The following is a 15,901-nucleotide window of genomic DNA, read 5'->3' on the forward strand; positions in this document are numbered from 1 at the left end:
GAGGCAGATTTTTATACTCCTTAAACATCATTGGACTAGACCACATTAATAAAATATGTTGCTATATGCATTCACAATCTAAGAGCTGATTTAATAATGGAAGAATGTGATGTTACTTTTAATGGGTAGTTGCATATCCAGCACTGCACAGATCTTTGTTGTCACATTATGAAGCTATTTTATCCCTTTGCTTGATCATTTAGTGTTTACACTTAAGTTTTGTAGAATTCCGTTCACAATGATAATCTGGTTACCGTAAAATCTGGTTACCGTGAAAACAGTGTCATGTGCTGGGCATGCGCTGCTACTTCAGCCATCATATGGTAGAAAATGTCCAAATAAAAAATGTGTTCAACTTTCCCATATGGAGGAGGAGAATTGCAAGGTCACTTTCAGTGGACAGACACCGACACACTGTATTTTTTTTTTTTTTTGTATTTATTTCAACAAATGACAACCAAAATCAAACCCATAGAAGCTCATGAACAGTTTTGAAGTGTTTGAAGTTATGCTTATTCACAAGCCGAGTGAGAGTCATACTCGCAAATGTAATGTTAATTATTAAACCAAACAAAATTTTAAATTTTCAAAAACACTCAGCTATGTGATTTATTTTAATGACTGATAGGCAGTGGGTTTAATAAGTGACATTATTAGATTTCCTATACGGTGTCTTCCCGTCCCATCCTCAACCTGCTTCCCTTAAAGTTTTTACATGTAGAAAAGGCAAAAATTGTATTACACCTTCCATTTTTTTTCCCCTGAACGATGATGTGAGTTCTTATTGCAATTCTTGATTCATCATGAACAACCTACGTTTCACAATCACGACAGAAAATCAACATACTGCCCTAAAATCACTAGCAGAAAGGCAGCACGATATAAACAAACCAGATTAGAACTGAACACGACGTGACGGCAGCTTCACATTCTCTATATCTACTGTACCACCTCGAAGTTATATTAATAAATATCCTGACGCATCCAAGCTTTATAATGGCAGTGAACGGGACCAACGAGTCTAAAGTTGAAGCAAGTCCATCCATCCATCCATCATAAATGTACTCCACAACAACTCCAGGGAGTTAATAAAGGCCTTCTGAATCAAAGCGATGCGTTTGTGTAAGAAAAAATATCCATATTTAACAAGTTATAAAGTAAAATATCTAGCTTCCGCCAGACCGCCTTCCATTTTCAACTTAGTAAAAAATACTTTTTTTGTAAGTTGAATATGGAAGGCATATAGAGAGGCATTACATTTTCTTCGTAAGTTGAATACAGAAGGCGGTCTGGCAGAAGCTAGATATTCTACTTTATAACGTGTTAAATATGGATATTTTTCTTACACAAATGCATTGCTTCTCTTCAGAAGAAGAGAAGCAATGCATTTGTGTATGTGCATCACAGTGCATTTGTTATGTGCATCACATTGTTTGACTTTTTAGTTGACAGCATGTCTATTTGTCTTTTTAAACAGAGATCCACAGCTGGGTTGGCCATTCCATTATGTGCCTTCCAGGGCACTGTTTCCCTCCATGCCCCCACGGGCAAAACACTGTCCCTCTCCACCTATGAAGTCAGCAGCGATGGCCTAAAGATCTCCCCCAACAATGCAAAGAAAGTTGAGGTGTATCGTTCCAAATCGGTGGGTCATGAACCTAGTGCAGAAGAGCCCAACTCCAGCACTGGGGGTGGGGGAGTTGGAGTCGCAGACACAAACGTAAAAATCCACCTGGAAGTTCTTGAGATCTGCGACAATGAGGAGGCCATGGACAGTGTCTCTATTGTCTCCAATATCAGCCAGTCATCCACACATGCTCGTTCGCCTTCACTACGCTACTCTCGCCGTGAGAACCGCTTTGTGTCATGTGACCTTGCCGAAACGGCCTCATACTCCCTGTTGATTCCCACGAGTAACCCGGACACGGACAACATCAACATCCATATTCCGGATACAGTAGAAGCACACAGACAGAACAGCCGGAGACAGCACCAGGAGGCTGGAGGTTACCAGGAAGAGATACAGCTGCTCAATGAAGCCTATAGGAGGCAGGAAGGTGATCAAGGGAACTGACATAACCAGATATACCAGGCTATGCCAATGGGCTTTAAAGTCTCAAGGAAGAAGTATAGAATTTTTGGATGAAAGATTGTGACAAAAGCTCATAGAGTTGCAAGATCAGGGTAGATTAAAGCACCCAGACCTAAAAATCTGATCACCATCTAAGTACTAGTAGCAAAATCAGAGGTTGCAATGTGAAAATCTGGTTCAAGGAATCACAAGAGAGGCATTTATCTGCCAAGATGTCTTTAGTAAGCAATTGTTGGATAAAAAATAGGCTGTAAGCATGATGAGATATGGTAAATGCTTTTACAATTAAAATTCAAGGTTAGCATGCCGCGTGAAGAGCTGGAGGTTTGGAGAGGGGAGTGATTTATTTGCCAAAGTGCAGCTATAATGTGGTCAGAGGTGCAATAAATCTCAAGATGAGACAGAGTTTTTTGGTTTGTTCAGATTTGCCCACAATTTCAAGCCTCACTGAGGATAGATTAGGGAGTTACGGCAGTAATGGTGACTCTTGGATGGGTAGAAGTGGAGCTACCATGGTATGAATGAAGCACTGGAGAATAAGGCTGTAGTCCTTGAGTGGTTGAAAATGATGTGAAATAAAGGTTATTGGGTACGAAGGAGAAGGAAAGGACTTCACTTGCTTCTCTGATGTTCTGTCATTTATTGAATACAAATATAAGTGCATAGACAGAGACGCTTGATGAGAGGATCGAATAGAAAAAGATAAATAAATTATGTGTATGTGCATCTGTTAAGACGGACAAAGAATAGGTGTGTAAGGGAGTGTGTGCAAGAAAAAAAGCTAAAGTAAATATATTTTAGTATTCTAGCTCAGGCAGAGACCATATGATATACTGAAATAAAACATGCCAAATGTGTACATCGCTAATCATATATATATATATATATATATATATATATATATATAATTTTTTTTTTTTAAATGTTGTTCTGCATAACCGTCAATGTGTATTTCCTCAGTTATCTAGTGTGTGTGACTGATTAAAGGAATATTCTGGTTTAATACAAGTTAAGTGAAATTGACAGCACTTGTGTAATGTTGATTACCACACATACACACAAAAATAATAATTTCGACTTGTTCTTCCTTTTCTTTTAAAAAGCAGAAATCTGGATTACAGAGAGACTTGCAATAAAAGTGAATGCTAAAATGTAACGTAAATTTTAAAATACTCAGCCACAAGATGTAAACAAAATGTGCGTTAGCATTATTTTAAAGCAGAGCAAGTTAAGCAGTGTGGAAAAAAAACATTAACCTCTTCTGTGTAAATTTATATCCAAATTTACAACTTTGTTGCCATGACAACATAACTCCTAAAGTCCTGAAATGACCGCAAAAATTACAAGAACAACACAGAAGACATTTCTGCGTCTAAATCCCCCCAAATTGGGCTCTATTAATTTCCACTGCAAGTGCCTCACAGTAACCTTATGTAAAGAAAACTAGGAAAAAGTGGAAATTAATTAATTAACATTATGCCAGAAATGCTGTCAAAAAAGTTTCATTTACATTAAGCCCGGAATATACCTTTAATTGCAATCTTAGTATGAGTGAATATGTAAATGCTGATAGCTGTATGTATGCTTGCTTCTGTATGTGGGTATTTGTTAATATTTTTTGTAGTACTAAAGCCCTTAACTTACATTATGCTTTATATACATTCCCAACTTGACTGCTGAAAAAAACAAGAGAGAGATTCTGTCAATGGAACATTCCACAAATGTAGACGTGAGTGTGATGCATGGGCCTATTTTAGGTGTTAATGTGTGTGCAAATGTGCTCATTTTTGAGCCACTTACGAATCCTTTCCTCCCATTTTCAGTGCACTGCATTTGCAGTCAGAAATGTGACCCTGGCCACTCGCTTGCATTTAATACTGGCATAAATTCAGCTCTAAAATGGAACATTCATGGTTGATTCAGTAGATCCAGTAAAATGTAGGCATGATTACGCTGCTTTTCATTTGAGCTCTGCTGTATCAGTATGTGAAACAACTATTTAAAAATGTGAAAATGAAATGCAAAGGCCATTCGTAGAGACTCGCATAGCTCTAATAATTATTTATAATTTACTGTAGACATTATTTCTTGTTATTTCAATGTTTTTAAATATATTTATTGTATATTCAGAATAGCTAGATTATTTGTCTTAGCCTTGTGTTATCAAGCAACAAAATAGCTGAGGCATAATGCTATAAACTATTTTCATCAATCCAGTGTTCTCATTAAAGATTTATTCACTGAAAATTGCCTCATTTAAGAGTGTAGATAGGTTTATTCCCATTTGTATGCCACAGCTCTTCATTGAACTGACTCCCATGGTCTCTTTATAAATTATCCACATCTGCAAATGAAACAGAAAACCCCATGTCTGGATACTTAATGATGTTTTTGAGATAGCAAGCATCTCTTGCAAATTATAACTTACATCTTATGTAAGGGCAGAAACAGCTCAATATCCACTAATGCCTTTAATTAATGTTTTTCATTTGAGATGTTATTTACCAAATACATTGCTCAGCATTATGGAAAACAAGTACATGTCTGGGAGAAAGTGTTAATTAATGGGAAATAATAATTAAAGCATAGAAAAACAATTGTCATGTAAAAGTGTTCAATTAATGTCTCCACATTATAGTAAAATTATTTACTATTTGCTCTATGTAGGAAAGACTGGGGCTAATTGTCACACAGTCAATATCCCCCCCAAAAAAGGTTTTCCCTTTTGAAAAAAGAGTAGAACTTATTTGTATTAAATGTGCACTTGTACTTCAAATCTTAACAGCACTTGCAGATAATATACTAATGAAATAAAAAGGCCACTTAAGTGTACACATTAGGGATGCACCAATGTATCGGCCGCCGATACATGATTTTTGCTCAATTTACAACCATCGTCATATCGGCTGTAGGAGGAAAAAACTGAGCTTTATAATGACTGTTGTGTATTCCTAAGCGCTGCTGTCTGCGCTTAAATGTTAATCAAATAACAAAATATCACACACTATTCTTGAATAACTTCTGTAACTTTCATAAGTGTAGCGGACCCTATCCGAATGATGACTAAAACTTTACTGATGTTTTATTAAGTTTATTTGCGTCCGTTTTCACTCCAAAAAAATCACCACAAACAATACAGAGCACAAGAAGTGCGCATTAAACTCTCTCTCCATTGCATTATCATCCACATACAGTGAATTACTCAAACCACTTATTACAACTAACAGTAAACAAATACATACAGATCTTATACCTTTTCGGGGGTGCTTAATAAACTGACAAACTCCAAATCTGCAAAATATCTCTGAAGAACTGCGTGCTCTCCATTACCCTTATAGCTCCGTAGATGAGAATACCCGTCGAAATAAGTCCCGCCTTAGTAAAGGAGATAGTGCAGATCTCATACATATTTAAACTTACAAAAAATATTAAAATGTATACAAAAACAAATAAGAAGATTAATCACAATAAAGTCTGTTACAATAAAGAAGTATTAATATGTAGATAATTTATACAGTGAAGAATATACAGTTATTTTACATTTGTTTACTTTATTTCTTTACCTCAAAACTATTAAACCTACCCTAAAAAGCACTGTTTATTTCATATGTATCTTTGTTCTGTTGTCTTTATGTAGGCCTGCTGAATGTGAAATGGATCCAATCCATGTTAATTAAAAATTATTTGATGATGCAGTAATAAACCTGCTAGTATATTTTAATGAAGGCGTGTTTGCTTATTTAAAACATGATCAAAATAATCTATTTTGATGACAAAATTTCACATAAGAGAGGAAGTGACAAATATCGGTATCGGCCAATAATTGTTTGTTAATATCGGTATCGGTATCCAAAAAAAAAAAAAAAAAAAAATCATACCCAAAAAATCATATCGGTGCATCCCTAGTACACATGTAAGTGAAACTACTTTTAAAAGTTGCACTTTGTAATAATGTCAAATTAACAGTTTTAAGTACATTTAAAATAAAATAATATTTTAATCATCTTTTGTCATGTTTTGAAGAAGTACAGCTATTTTGATGTGTTGACCAACATACTAATTATAATTTATCATAATTTTAACTGCATTGTGTTTAATATTAGTTAATATATTTTAAATATACTAAATTGCAACTTCATTGTTACAAATGTGTAATTACAAATTTAAATACATGATGATTTGGCATTAACTGTATATTTTAGTTTAGCATAATTGCTTCTCATTCGGCAGTACACTAAGCATATTTAAAAGACAATAAAAAATAATTATGAAATTACATAAAGATGTACTTAAGTGGGTTAAAAAGTTTCTAAAGTTAAACTAATTGCATTTAGTTATTTCTTACACAAAATGGTACTTGAGGCCCCCTCTGTAAAACCATTCAATCATACCTAATCTTTAGACCAAGTCTGCAAAACTGCAAGCACATTATCTGCTTTACTCTCAGTTTGCAATTGTAAAACAAACTTTTAGCAAAATGCTAAACACAGTTGTCTACAGTGACACACCATTCAAAACTAACAGCTCTTGTGTTTCATTTGGAAAACACTGCCATTCAAATGTATGACATGGTTATGGACTCTTATTTTGATATTCTGTTTTGTTTCCCTGCTCTATTTAGTTTCGGTTTCCGTGGATACTGATTATATCTTTGTTTGTTCATATGGTTACATACATATGATTTGCACCTGTCTGTCATTATGTTCACTTGGCATTTGTACTCCCTTTGGTTAAGTCCTTTGTCGGTTATCGTGCTTAATTTACGTGTGTAGTTTGCTATATCCTCCTAGGTGTTCTCCTGTGTTATTCTCCATGTTCATTAAAGACTTTGTTTGTTATCTCTGTGTCCCGTGTATTGGACTGCTACACAACGTGACAATGCCACACTCATTTACGAATTACCTGACAAACTCCTGCACTCCTCTGCACACTGGAGAAGAAAAGACACAAGATAGTAGTGTTTTACATTTTACATATCCGTGTGTAGTTTGGCATGTATGTGGCTAATGATGTTTGTGTAGAGCTGCTAAGCAAACACACAATTTTTAGAGGAGTTAAAATAGTTTTGAATGATGTGTTTGCTTTTGCAAGTGTGATGTTTTGCATGTTGTGCATGTATTTGTGGTTTTGTGTGTAGAAAAGTTTAGTTCTAAAGTTTAGAGAAATGGAATAGTTGAGGATAGTCTGAGAAATTGTAATTAATTAAAAAACAAACAAACAAATATAAATTGAAGCTATAATAAAGTTACATTGTGCCATACAAAGTGCCTGAAAACATTAAATTCCATTAAGTATATTCTTTCCCTAAGTATATTATTTCCCTAACAAGTACACTTTTTTTTTAAGCATGCTAAAGTGTACTTCTTTTTCACAAGGGTACTGTAAGTTCAACTGCAATTTATTTTTAGAACTGTCTTAATTAGAATATTTTTGTGAATTCTGTTATCAAAAAAACTTATATTTTGAATAATCTGGGTAAGCACGTGAAGAAAAAAAATACATTAAAAAAATAAAACAACTTTGAGTAATATTTATAAAATGTGTGACATCTAGCCCTGCACACATTTAATCTACTTATTTCCACATTCAGAATCCTTGACATTAATTGGATGGATTTCCCTGAAAGACTCAACTCTTTTACAAGCAACTTTATTATACAAAGGACTCTCTAAAACATTAAGAAATACATTAAATATTATGACTTCTTAGAGGCACATTTTTTTCCACCTCTTTTGTTCCTCCAGAGCACTGCATACTTCAGTTGCTGCAGCCGCAGAGCACTGGAGGGACTGAGGGCTGATTGGAGTGACCTATCACATGTTCACAGCAGAGCTGCTCTTAAGAAAATGAAAGCTCTCTATCCTCCATTTGCGTTTCATCTCAGCTACTGCTGTTTTGAAGACTGACACTCCCCCCAGTCCCTCCTCCCTCCCTTTCACAAACAAGGCAAGTTCTTTACAAGAGCCTGACATTCAGATTGCGTTTTAATGCAATTAACTGTGAGTTACATCTAAAGCTATCAGTAGATGTTGTGTAGTGAGTGAAAGATTGACAGGCTACTGAAAATGGGGGTGTTAAATCAGCAGAAAGTGACAGAGGTGGTGATTAAAAAGTAAAAGTGAGAATAAGATGCTCCTCGACATGAATAAAAAAAGATTTTGTGGAACAACCTGTCATACTGATTGAGGGACAAGATGTGTTTATTAAAAAGGACACAAAGCAAAAATGGAAGGAATAAGATATGGACAGATTAAAAACAACAATACTTTTTTTATTTGTTAAAGTTATTTGTGTCATTTCATATGTGATGGCAAGTCGCAAACCCCTATTACTTCCTGCTTCTTTACCAAATCTATCTTAAAATAACACCTTTTAATCTCTCACAGACAGACATGTGAATGTAAGTGACGCACACGCACACACTCTTCCCAGCCTGTCAAAGATATCAATATCAGAGACCCCCAACTCCCTTATCTGCTTAATAATGTAAAGACTTAAGCTTCAGAGTACCACCATAGGTCTGTGGGTGGAGTGTAAAGCTAGTTGGCCTGTGTGTAAAGCTTTTCCATGAAGTTGGACTGGACTGAATTGGACTGAATGAAACGTTCACAGACTTCAACACACATCTGAAAATGTAAGGACAGGAATCTCACCACCACCATCAGTTCTGCCCACCATGTTCAGACCCCAGAGGGTTCCTTTAAAGTGTGGCTTTTGTCACACCAAACACATGCTAATGTCTTAGAAATTCTACATGCTATCTTTTAGATCTTTTAAAAAGACTAGTTTAGGCCATGAATTTACATGCTGTATGTTAATTTGGTAGCAACTGATGGTCAAGTCAAGTCAAGCCACCTTTATTTAAATAACGCTTTTTATAATGCAGATTTACAGCTTTACAGTGAAATTTGGTCAGCTAGCACACACATTTTGCGACGGAACCCACAATTCAGTTCGGCAATGCATGACGTCACCCATTCAAAGTAAATGAGAAGCGTTAAAGGGATAGTTCACCCAAAAATGAAAATTTGATGTTTATCTGCTTACCCCCAGTGCATCCAAGATGTAGGTGACTTTGTTTCTTTAGTAGAACGCAAATAATGGTTTTTAACTCCAACCGTTGCCGTCTGTCAGCCGTATAATGTGTGTCAATGGGAACTTCGTTTAAAAGAGTAAATAAAACTTGCACTCACTGAAGTATAAGCATGAGACATCACTTCCATTGTCAGAGCGTGATCAGACCTCACTAACCGAATGCTGAACGCAGTTGGACATAGTGGTGTTTTAGAGCTAAGAAATGATATATAAACTGTTCGCTTTCTCGCACAATCCGATCGTTTCGTGTCTTAGGACATCAATGTGTTGTCATGAGCTGCAAGGTTTAATTTGGATTTGTCTATGCAAGTTTTATTTACTATATAGACCAAGTTCCCATTGACACACATAATACGGCTAACAGACGGCAACAGTTGGAGTTAAAAATCATCATTTGTGTTCTACTGAAGAAACAAAGTAACCTACATTTTGGATGCGCTGGGGGTAAGCAGATAAACATCAAATTTTCATTTTTGGGTGAACTATCCCTTTAACGCCGACACCCTGTGTGAATGCAGCGTTACTTTGAATGGGTGACGTCATGCGTTGCCGAACTGAATTGTGGGTTCTGTTGTGTCGATTCACTCGAGAGATTTCTCACTTTTCAAGCGCCAACACAGGCGTCAGCCGATCAGATCACAGAGGCTATAGCCAATTGTTCATGCAACATTGGAAAGTAATGTGATTGGCTGTTGTCACTATGACGGCCACGTCAGCACAAGCTTCAGACACGCCCTCCGTCAAGCGATGATGCCGACGCTCCGTGTGAATGCAGCGAAGCTCAATCATGCTTGCTTGGCGTGCAAGAACCAATGAGGTACATTCTCATGTGTCATGGAGCACGAGTTTCTGCAAGAACCAGTGAGGTTTGTTCTCATATGTCAAGACAAATACAGCTGAGCTTCTGTTTATATTCACTAATTAATTTTTTTATGTGATTAAAACATTTTAAAATAAAGAGTATACATTTTTTATTGTTTATTATATTGTTGTGGACAATGTGGGGGGCCTTGGAGTTCTAGAACTATGTTTCAAAAAGATAATGCTATTTTTAAAGTTTACACATTTTTTTGAAAACACAATTTAAGGTGTGAGTGTATGTTTGTGGTAGAATGTGCGGACAGAATAAGAGAGAAAGAAGGAGAGAAAGAATGGTGGGTGTAGGTTCATTTAAAAATGAGGACTTGCTGTGATTGTAAAGATCTAATACATATTTCATAACAGGGTCTGGGAGTCCTCCGCACCTTCCCCACGCAGTTCTCCCATCACAACGCCACGGGGTTCTAATTATCTCCCTGCATTCTGTTAAAACAGTCACTGTTTCAGCTCCCTGTTAATCCCTGCCTCTGCTCTGCTGCCTTTAAACAAGACACTAAAGACAATATGAGCATAGGCCAATTAGAGTATAAGCATTACGACAATTGCCTGAAGTCTTGATGCTCGAAGGCAGTAAACACAGCTCCTTTTGTTGATACCATTTTTTCTGTGCAATACTGCAGGAAAGCAAGAGACAATATCTTAGACTTGGAAATGTATCTATTACACCACCAAAGGAGATGCTAAGTGAACATAATTAGTGTTCCTGGGTCTTGAGATGATCATTAAAATGATTCATGACACTCTGCCCTTTTCTGTGTGAGAAAACTCATTAGCATTTTTTTTTCCTCCAGAAAAAGTTTTGTTTCTAGAGGTATACGTTTTTCCTTTATTTGGTTACATTATGTTTTGATTCTATTCCAGTTGATAGCGGAATAAAACAGGATTTTTCAAGTATGTTTCTGTAAGGGGCGGTCCTCCTGGATTCAGCCACTAAGACATTTACATGAGTGAGTGCAGCCACTGGACTTAATTTAAAAGGAATAATTTATTCCCTTTGTTGAGCATGTAACTCACTCACTCTTCACTCACTCACATAAATAAATAAATATTTTGTCATACATACATAGCCTACACAACGTTGTCAGATCCATACTTGTTTCAGTTATTGTCTTCTATGTTATATGATCACTGTTTGACTGCTTGTTCACTTTGTTGTTGTTGTTATTTGTCAATATTATGTAAAGTGACCTTGAGTTCTTGAAAGGCGCTATATAAATAAAATGTATTTTATTTGGTTTTGGGTTGCTTTTGGGCTGGTTTTGGGTTGCTTTTCTGCTTGTCAGACTGGGAGACTCATTCAAACTAGCTAAAACCAGCAATGTTAGGCTGGATTAAGCTGTTTTATGTTCCAGGTGAATAATATTAAAATTAAGAATATAATTTTAATAAGAATAGATATTCTAAATAAAACAAGATCACGCATAATTTTTTGCTTAATTAAATGTTTCTGTCATTTCATATTAAGTCTATCCACGATTTGGTTAGGATTTGGAGAAGCGTCTCGCTTCGATTTGGGAAAGTGAAAAACAAAACAAAAGAAAACAACTTGGATCTTTGATTTACAGCGCATGCGCAGCCAGCACCAATCGCATACCATAGCGTCAATATTAGTCGCCTGGTTCGTCATATGTGTACGACATTTGAGATATTTGAGAAAATAACGTTATGTTGGACTGTAGTACGTTGTGATAAATGACAATCAGAGGCATCTTTAACACTTATCATCTTTAAACCGGCATCTGATTTGCAGCAGCTGCTCCGGTTCACATGATCACTGACCGGTGCTTTTAGTCCGGCGGCATGAGTCATGGGTATGGAAATAGACGCGGTCGAAGAGGAGGGGGTCGGCGGTTCGGAGATGGAGGGTCCAGGTGGGATGGAGGAGCTGGATCCAGTGGGGGTGTAGGATACCCGAGGAGCTCTGACTGGGACTCAAGGGAAGAGCAAGGACATGGAAGGGGACGAAAAGGAGGTGGAGGTGGAGGAGGAGGAGGAGGAGGAGGAGGAAGAGGCAAACATCCACCCCATTTGAAGGGTCGAGAAATAGGACTGTGGTATGCCAAATGGGGCGGCATTAAAAGATCTGAGGCAGAGAGGAAATCTGTGAGTAGTGGACGGTTACAAAGATGTCAGATTGTTTGTTTATGAAATATAGTTGAATTATAGTACTTAGTAATGTGTTCTCTGAGCTGTATAAATCTGTGGCATAATATTGATGTTTTATTTAGGACGTTTTATTAATGGAGAGTAAAATGTACACAAAATTTCAGAATTGAAATAAACACCTTTTTATTATTAACCTTATGCGATTATGGCTGATTTCCACCATCACTTGGTCAAAGTCATTCTAAAAAGTAAAAGAAGTTGTAATGAAGTAATAGGAAATTCATCCTTGAGCAAAAAATTATCTTTGTCTACATAACAAATTTCAAGCATTTAAGCTGAAAGGTGCCCTAGAACTTCTTTTTAAAAGATGTAATATACGTCTAAGGTGTCCCCTGAATGTGTCTGTGAAGTTTCAGCTCAAAATACCCCATAGATTTTTTTTTTAATTCATTTTTTAACTGCCTATTTTGGGGCATCATTAACTATGCACCGATATATAGGTTGCGGCCCCTTTAATTCTCGTGCTCCCCCTCCCCCGGAGCTCGCGCTTGCCTTGAACAGCATAAACACAGTTTACACAGCTAATATAACCCTCAAAATGGATCTTTACAAGATGTTCGTCATGCATGCTGCTTGCATACATCGGATCATGTAAGTATAGTATTTATTTGGATGTATTACATTTGATTCTGAATGAGTTTGAGGCTATGCTGCGTGGCTAACGGCTAATGCTACACTGTTGGAGAGATTTATAAAGAATGAAGTTGTGTTTATGCATTATACAGACTGCAAGTGTTTAATAATGAAAATAGCGACGGCTCTCTTGTCTCTGTGAATACAGTAAGAAACGATGGTAACTTTAACCACATTTAACAGTACATTAGCAACATGCTAACGAAACATTTAGAAAGACAATTCACAAATATCACTAAAAATATCATGTTATCATGGATCATGTCAGTTATTATTGCTCCATCTGCCATTTTTCACTGTTGTCCTAGCTTGCTTACACTTCGGTAAAGTTGGTTTTATATTCGCACATTCGGACTTCTGATAAATTTAGACTTTCCAATAAATCTGCAATAAATTAATGTTTGCGAATTTTAAGCAGCGACATGATATTGACAACCAATGATTGTCAACTTACAACATTTTTCACAGTCGATCAAAATAGGCAAGTATTGTTTTAATGGCATATTTAATGTCCACTGAATGTCCAATGTAGTGTGATTAACAAAGCTATTGAATACGGATGGCCGAATGTGCGAATATAAAACCAACTTTACCGAAGTCTTGCTTACCTAGTCTGATGATTCAGCTGTGCACATCCAGACGTTCTGCCCTTGTCTAATGGCTTGATCATGGGCTGGCATGTGCAAATATTGGGGGCGTACACCCCGACTGTTAACAGTCGGTGTTATGTTGAGATTCGCCTGTTCTTCGGAGGTCTTTTAAACAAATTAGATTTATATGAGGAAACAATGGAGTTTGAAACTCAGTGTATGTCTTTTCCATGTACTGAACTGTTGTTATTCAGCTATGCCAATATAAATTCAATATTTAATTCTAGGGCACCTTGAAGTCTTGAGAAAATCAAATGTACCAAAACATTTGTTGAGTATCAATATAAAGTTTATGAGTGGTACCATTTTGTGCATAAAATTCAAAACAGTCTTGGAAAATGTTTATTTGACAAATCAATATCTATATAATAATGCATATTTTAAGACTGAGAATGGTTGTTTCATTTTAGAGGGCTGTTGTTCAGATGGATGAGTCACGAGAACAGCACATTACTCAGTTGCTGAATTCTGTCCAGAGAGATCCGGGCAGAGCCTCACATCCCTCCACATCTCAGAGCTGGAGAGTGAAGGAGGAGCCCAGCGGCCACAGGTGCAAATGCAATATTGTACAATCATAAGGGTCCACTTAGTTTTCCAGATTTATGCTTAACGAAATTGTGTCTACATTCCAGTTACTTTGACGGAGATGATCCTCCAGAACCTCAGAACATTGTGAAAGTGCCAAAAATTGAGCCTAAAGAGGAGAAACGGGAAGATGAGCTGGTAGCAAATGTGAAAGAGGACGTTAATGATACTGACCTGGAATACTTATTCCAGGATGTTGTGCGGACGCCCTCCCTGGATGAGGAGCTCAAGAAAGATCAGGAGAAGAAAAAAGATAACGCTAGATACATTGATATGCTGGTGAGACAGACAGAAAAATATTCACTAAAACTTCATGTGTCAAAAAAAGAAATGCTCTTTTGCCCACAACTTTGTTTTAATGTGGCATTTCCTTTTTCAGAAATTCAGACAGAAGCTCCCTTCCTATGGTATGAGAGAGGTAAATGTAACCTTTTGCGATTCATATACAGTTATATCACTGTAAAAAAAAAAAAAAAATCCTGTTATATATACGGTAAAAACAAACAAACAAAAATAAAAACTGGCAGCTGTGTTCAGTTGTTTTCAATGTTTCCAGTTTTACAGGATATCTGTATATTTTTAGAACTTATAACTATATATATCATTAAGAGATATAATGTTAACACTTTAACAAAATCTGCCTTTTTACCTTAAATGTACCGATAACTACCACAATAATACAGGTGGCACAATAGAAAGCCATATGATGAATCAATGTTCATTGTAAGCGGTCCGTTCATAAAACATGGTCAAGACGGTGCACAGGGTCACACACGCAAAGACAAAAAACCATCAGGGCAGCACACATGACACTAGAATAATGCAATAAGCATGAACTTAATTACATAAAATGTAGCACAAAACACACTAATGTACATAATGTATAACAAAAATAAGAAAGGACATAAGGATTTATTATAATGTAATCATATGTGATGTGTGAATCAGGGACTTCTGGGAATGTCCTTTTACTGTTTTTTTTTATTATATGGTAATTCATGGTTTTTACTTGCTAAAACCATAAATTTTACAGTATTTTACAGTAAAATTACATGTAATGTTAAAGTGATTTACAGTTTTTCACCATATATGGTAAGGTAACTTACATGTTTTTACTGTAACATTTTTACAGTATTTTTCTGTAAAAATTTGACTTTTTTTTAAATTATTTTTTTAAAGTGTATGAATGATGTGTTTACATCTCTTTTAGTTTTTATTTTTAATATAAAGAAGCATTTTAGTTAGCTGATCACCCAGTGAATGTTAATATTTTTAGTTCTCTCATGCCCCTTTCTGTCTTTGTCTTACTGTAGGAGCTGGTTAAACTGATCAGTGCTAATCAGGTACTGGTAATCAGTGGAGAGACAGGCTGTGGTAAGACCACCCAGGTCACTCAATTCATCCTTGATGACTTCATCCAGAGGGGCATGGGCTCTCTCTGCAGGGTGGTTTGCACACAGCCACGGCGTATCAGTGCCATATCTGTAAGTACAAGAAACTGTCATCAGCATTTGCCTCAAACTTGTGGTTGTAGGGTTAAGTGTTTCAAATGCGTTTAACAATGATAATGCCCAGGGCTCGATATTAAACCTTGTCATGTGCGTGTCCTTACAAGTAAACCAGTCATTCACTTGTCCGAATAAAAAAAGTTATTTGTCCAATTTTTGGTGGTGTAAACATAATTTATTCTGAAGTAATAATCTGCATATTTTTGATATTTAACCCATTGTGTTATTTACTTTTATAAAGGCCAGTTTTTTTTAACATCATCAAATGTGTCATCTTTCATGTCATATTCTTA

At 36.3% G+C, this 15,901-nt stretch overlaps 2 protein-coding genes across 3 annotated transcripts in view; both read left to right on the forward strand.

Moving 5' to 3' along the window:
* The window catches only part of LOC125280649 (probable G-protein coupled receptor 149), a 34,170-nt gene extending 27,240 nt beyond the window's left edge, over window positions 1-6,930 (forward strand). Inside the window, exon 4 of the mRNA XM_048211382.1 lies at window positions 1,478-6,930. Coding sequence (XP_048067339.1) covers window positions 1,478-2,074 — 597 coding nt within the window. The 3' untranslated portion in view covers window positions 2,075-6,930. The remainder of the gene's footprint in view (window positions 1-1,477) is intronic.
* Window positions 6,931-11,649: 4,719 nt separating this feature from the next.
* dhx36 (DEAH (Asp-Glu-Ala-His) box polypeptide 36) overlaps window positions 11,650-15,901 on the forward strand; it is a 55,705-nt gene continuing 51,453 nt past the window's right edge. Inside the window, exons 1-5 of one of the 2 annotated variants that reach the window (XM_048210722.1) lie at window positions 11,650-12,169; window positions 13,926-14,065; window positions 14,148-14,379; window positions 14,480-14,518; window positions 15,414-15,584. In XM_048210722.1, coding sequence (XP_048066679.1) covers window positions 11,867-12,169; window positions 13,926-14,065; window positions 14,148-14,379; window positions 14,480-14,518; window positions 15,414-15,584 — 885 coding nt within the window. In that variant the 5' untranslated portion in view covers window positions 11,650-11,866. Of the gene's footprint in view, window positions 12,170-12,784; window positions 12,824-13,925; window positions 14,066-14,147; window positions 14,380-14,479; window positions 14,519-15,413; window positions 15,585-15,901 lie in introns of those variants that run through there. The other variant, XM_048210806.1, reaches the window with a different exon arrangement.

Source organism: Megalobrama amblycephala, linkage group LG1, assembly GCF_018812025.1.
Source record: "Megalobrama amblycephala isolate DHTTF-2021 linkage group LG1, ASM1881202v1, whole genome shotgun sequence".
NCBI lineage: Eukaryota > Metazoa > Chordata > Actinopteri > Cypriniformes > Xenocyprididae > Megalobrama > Megalobrama amblycephala.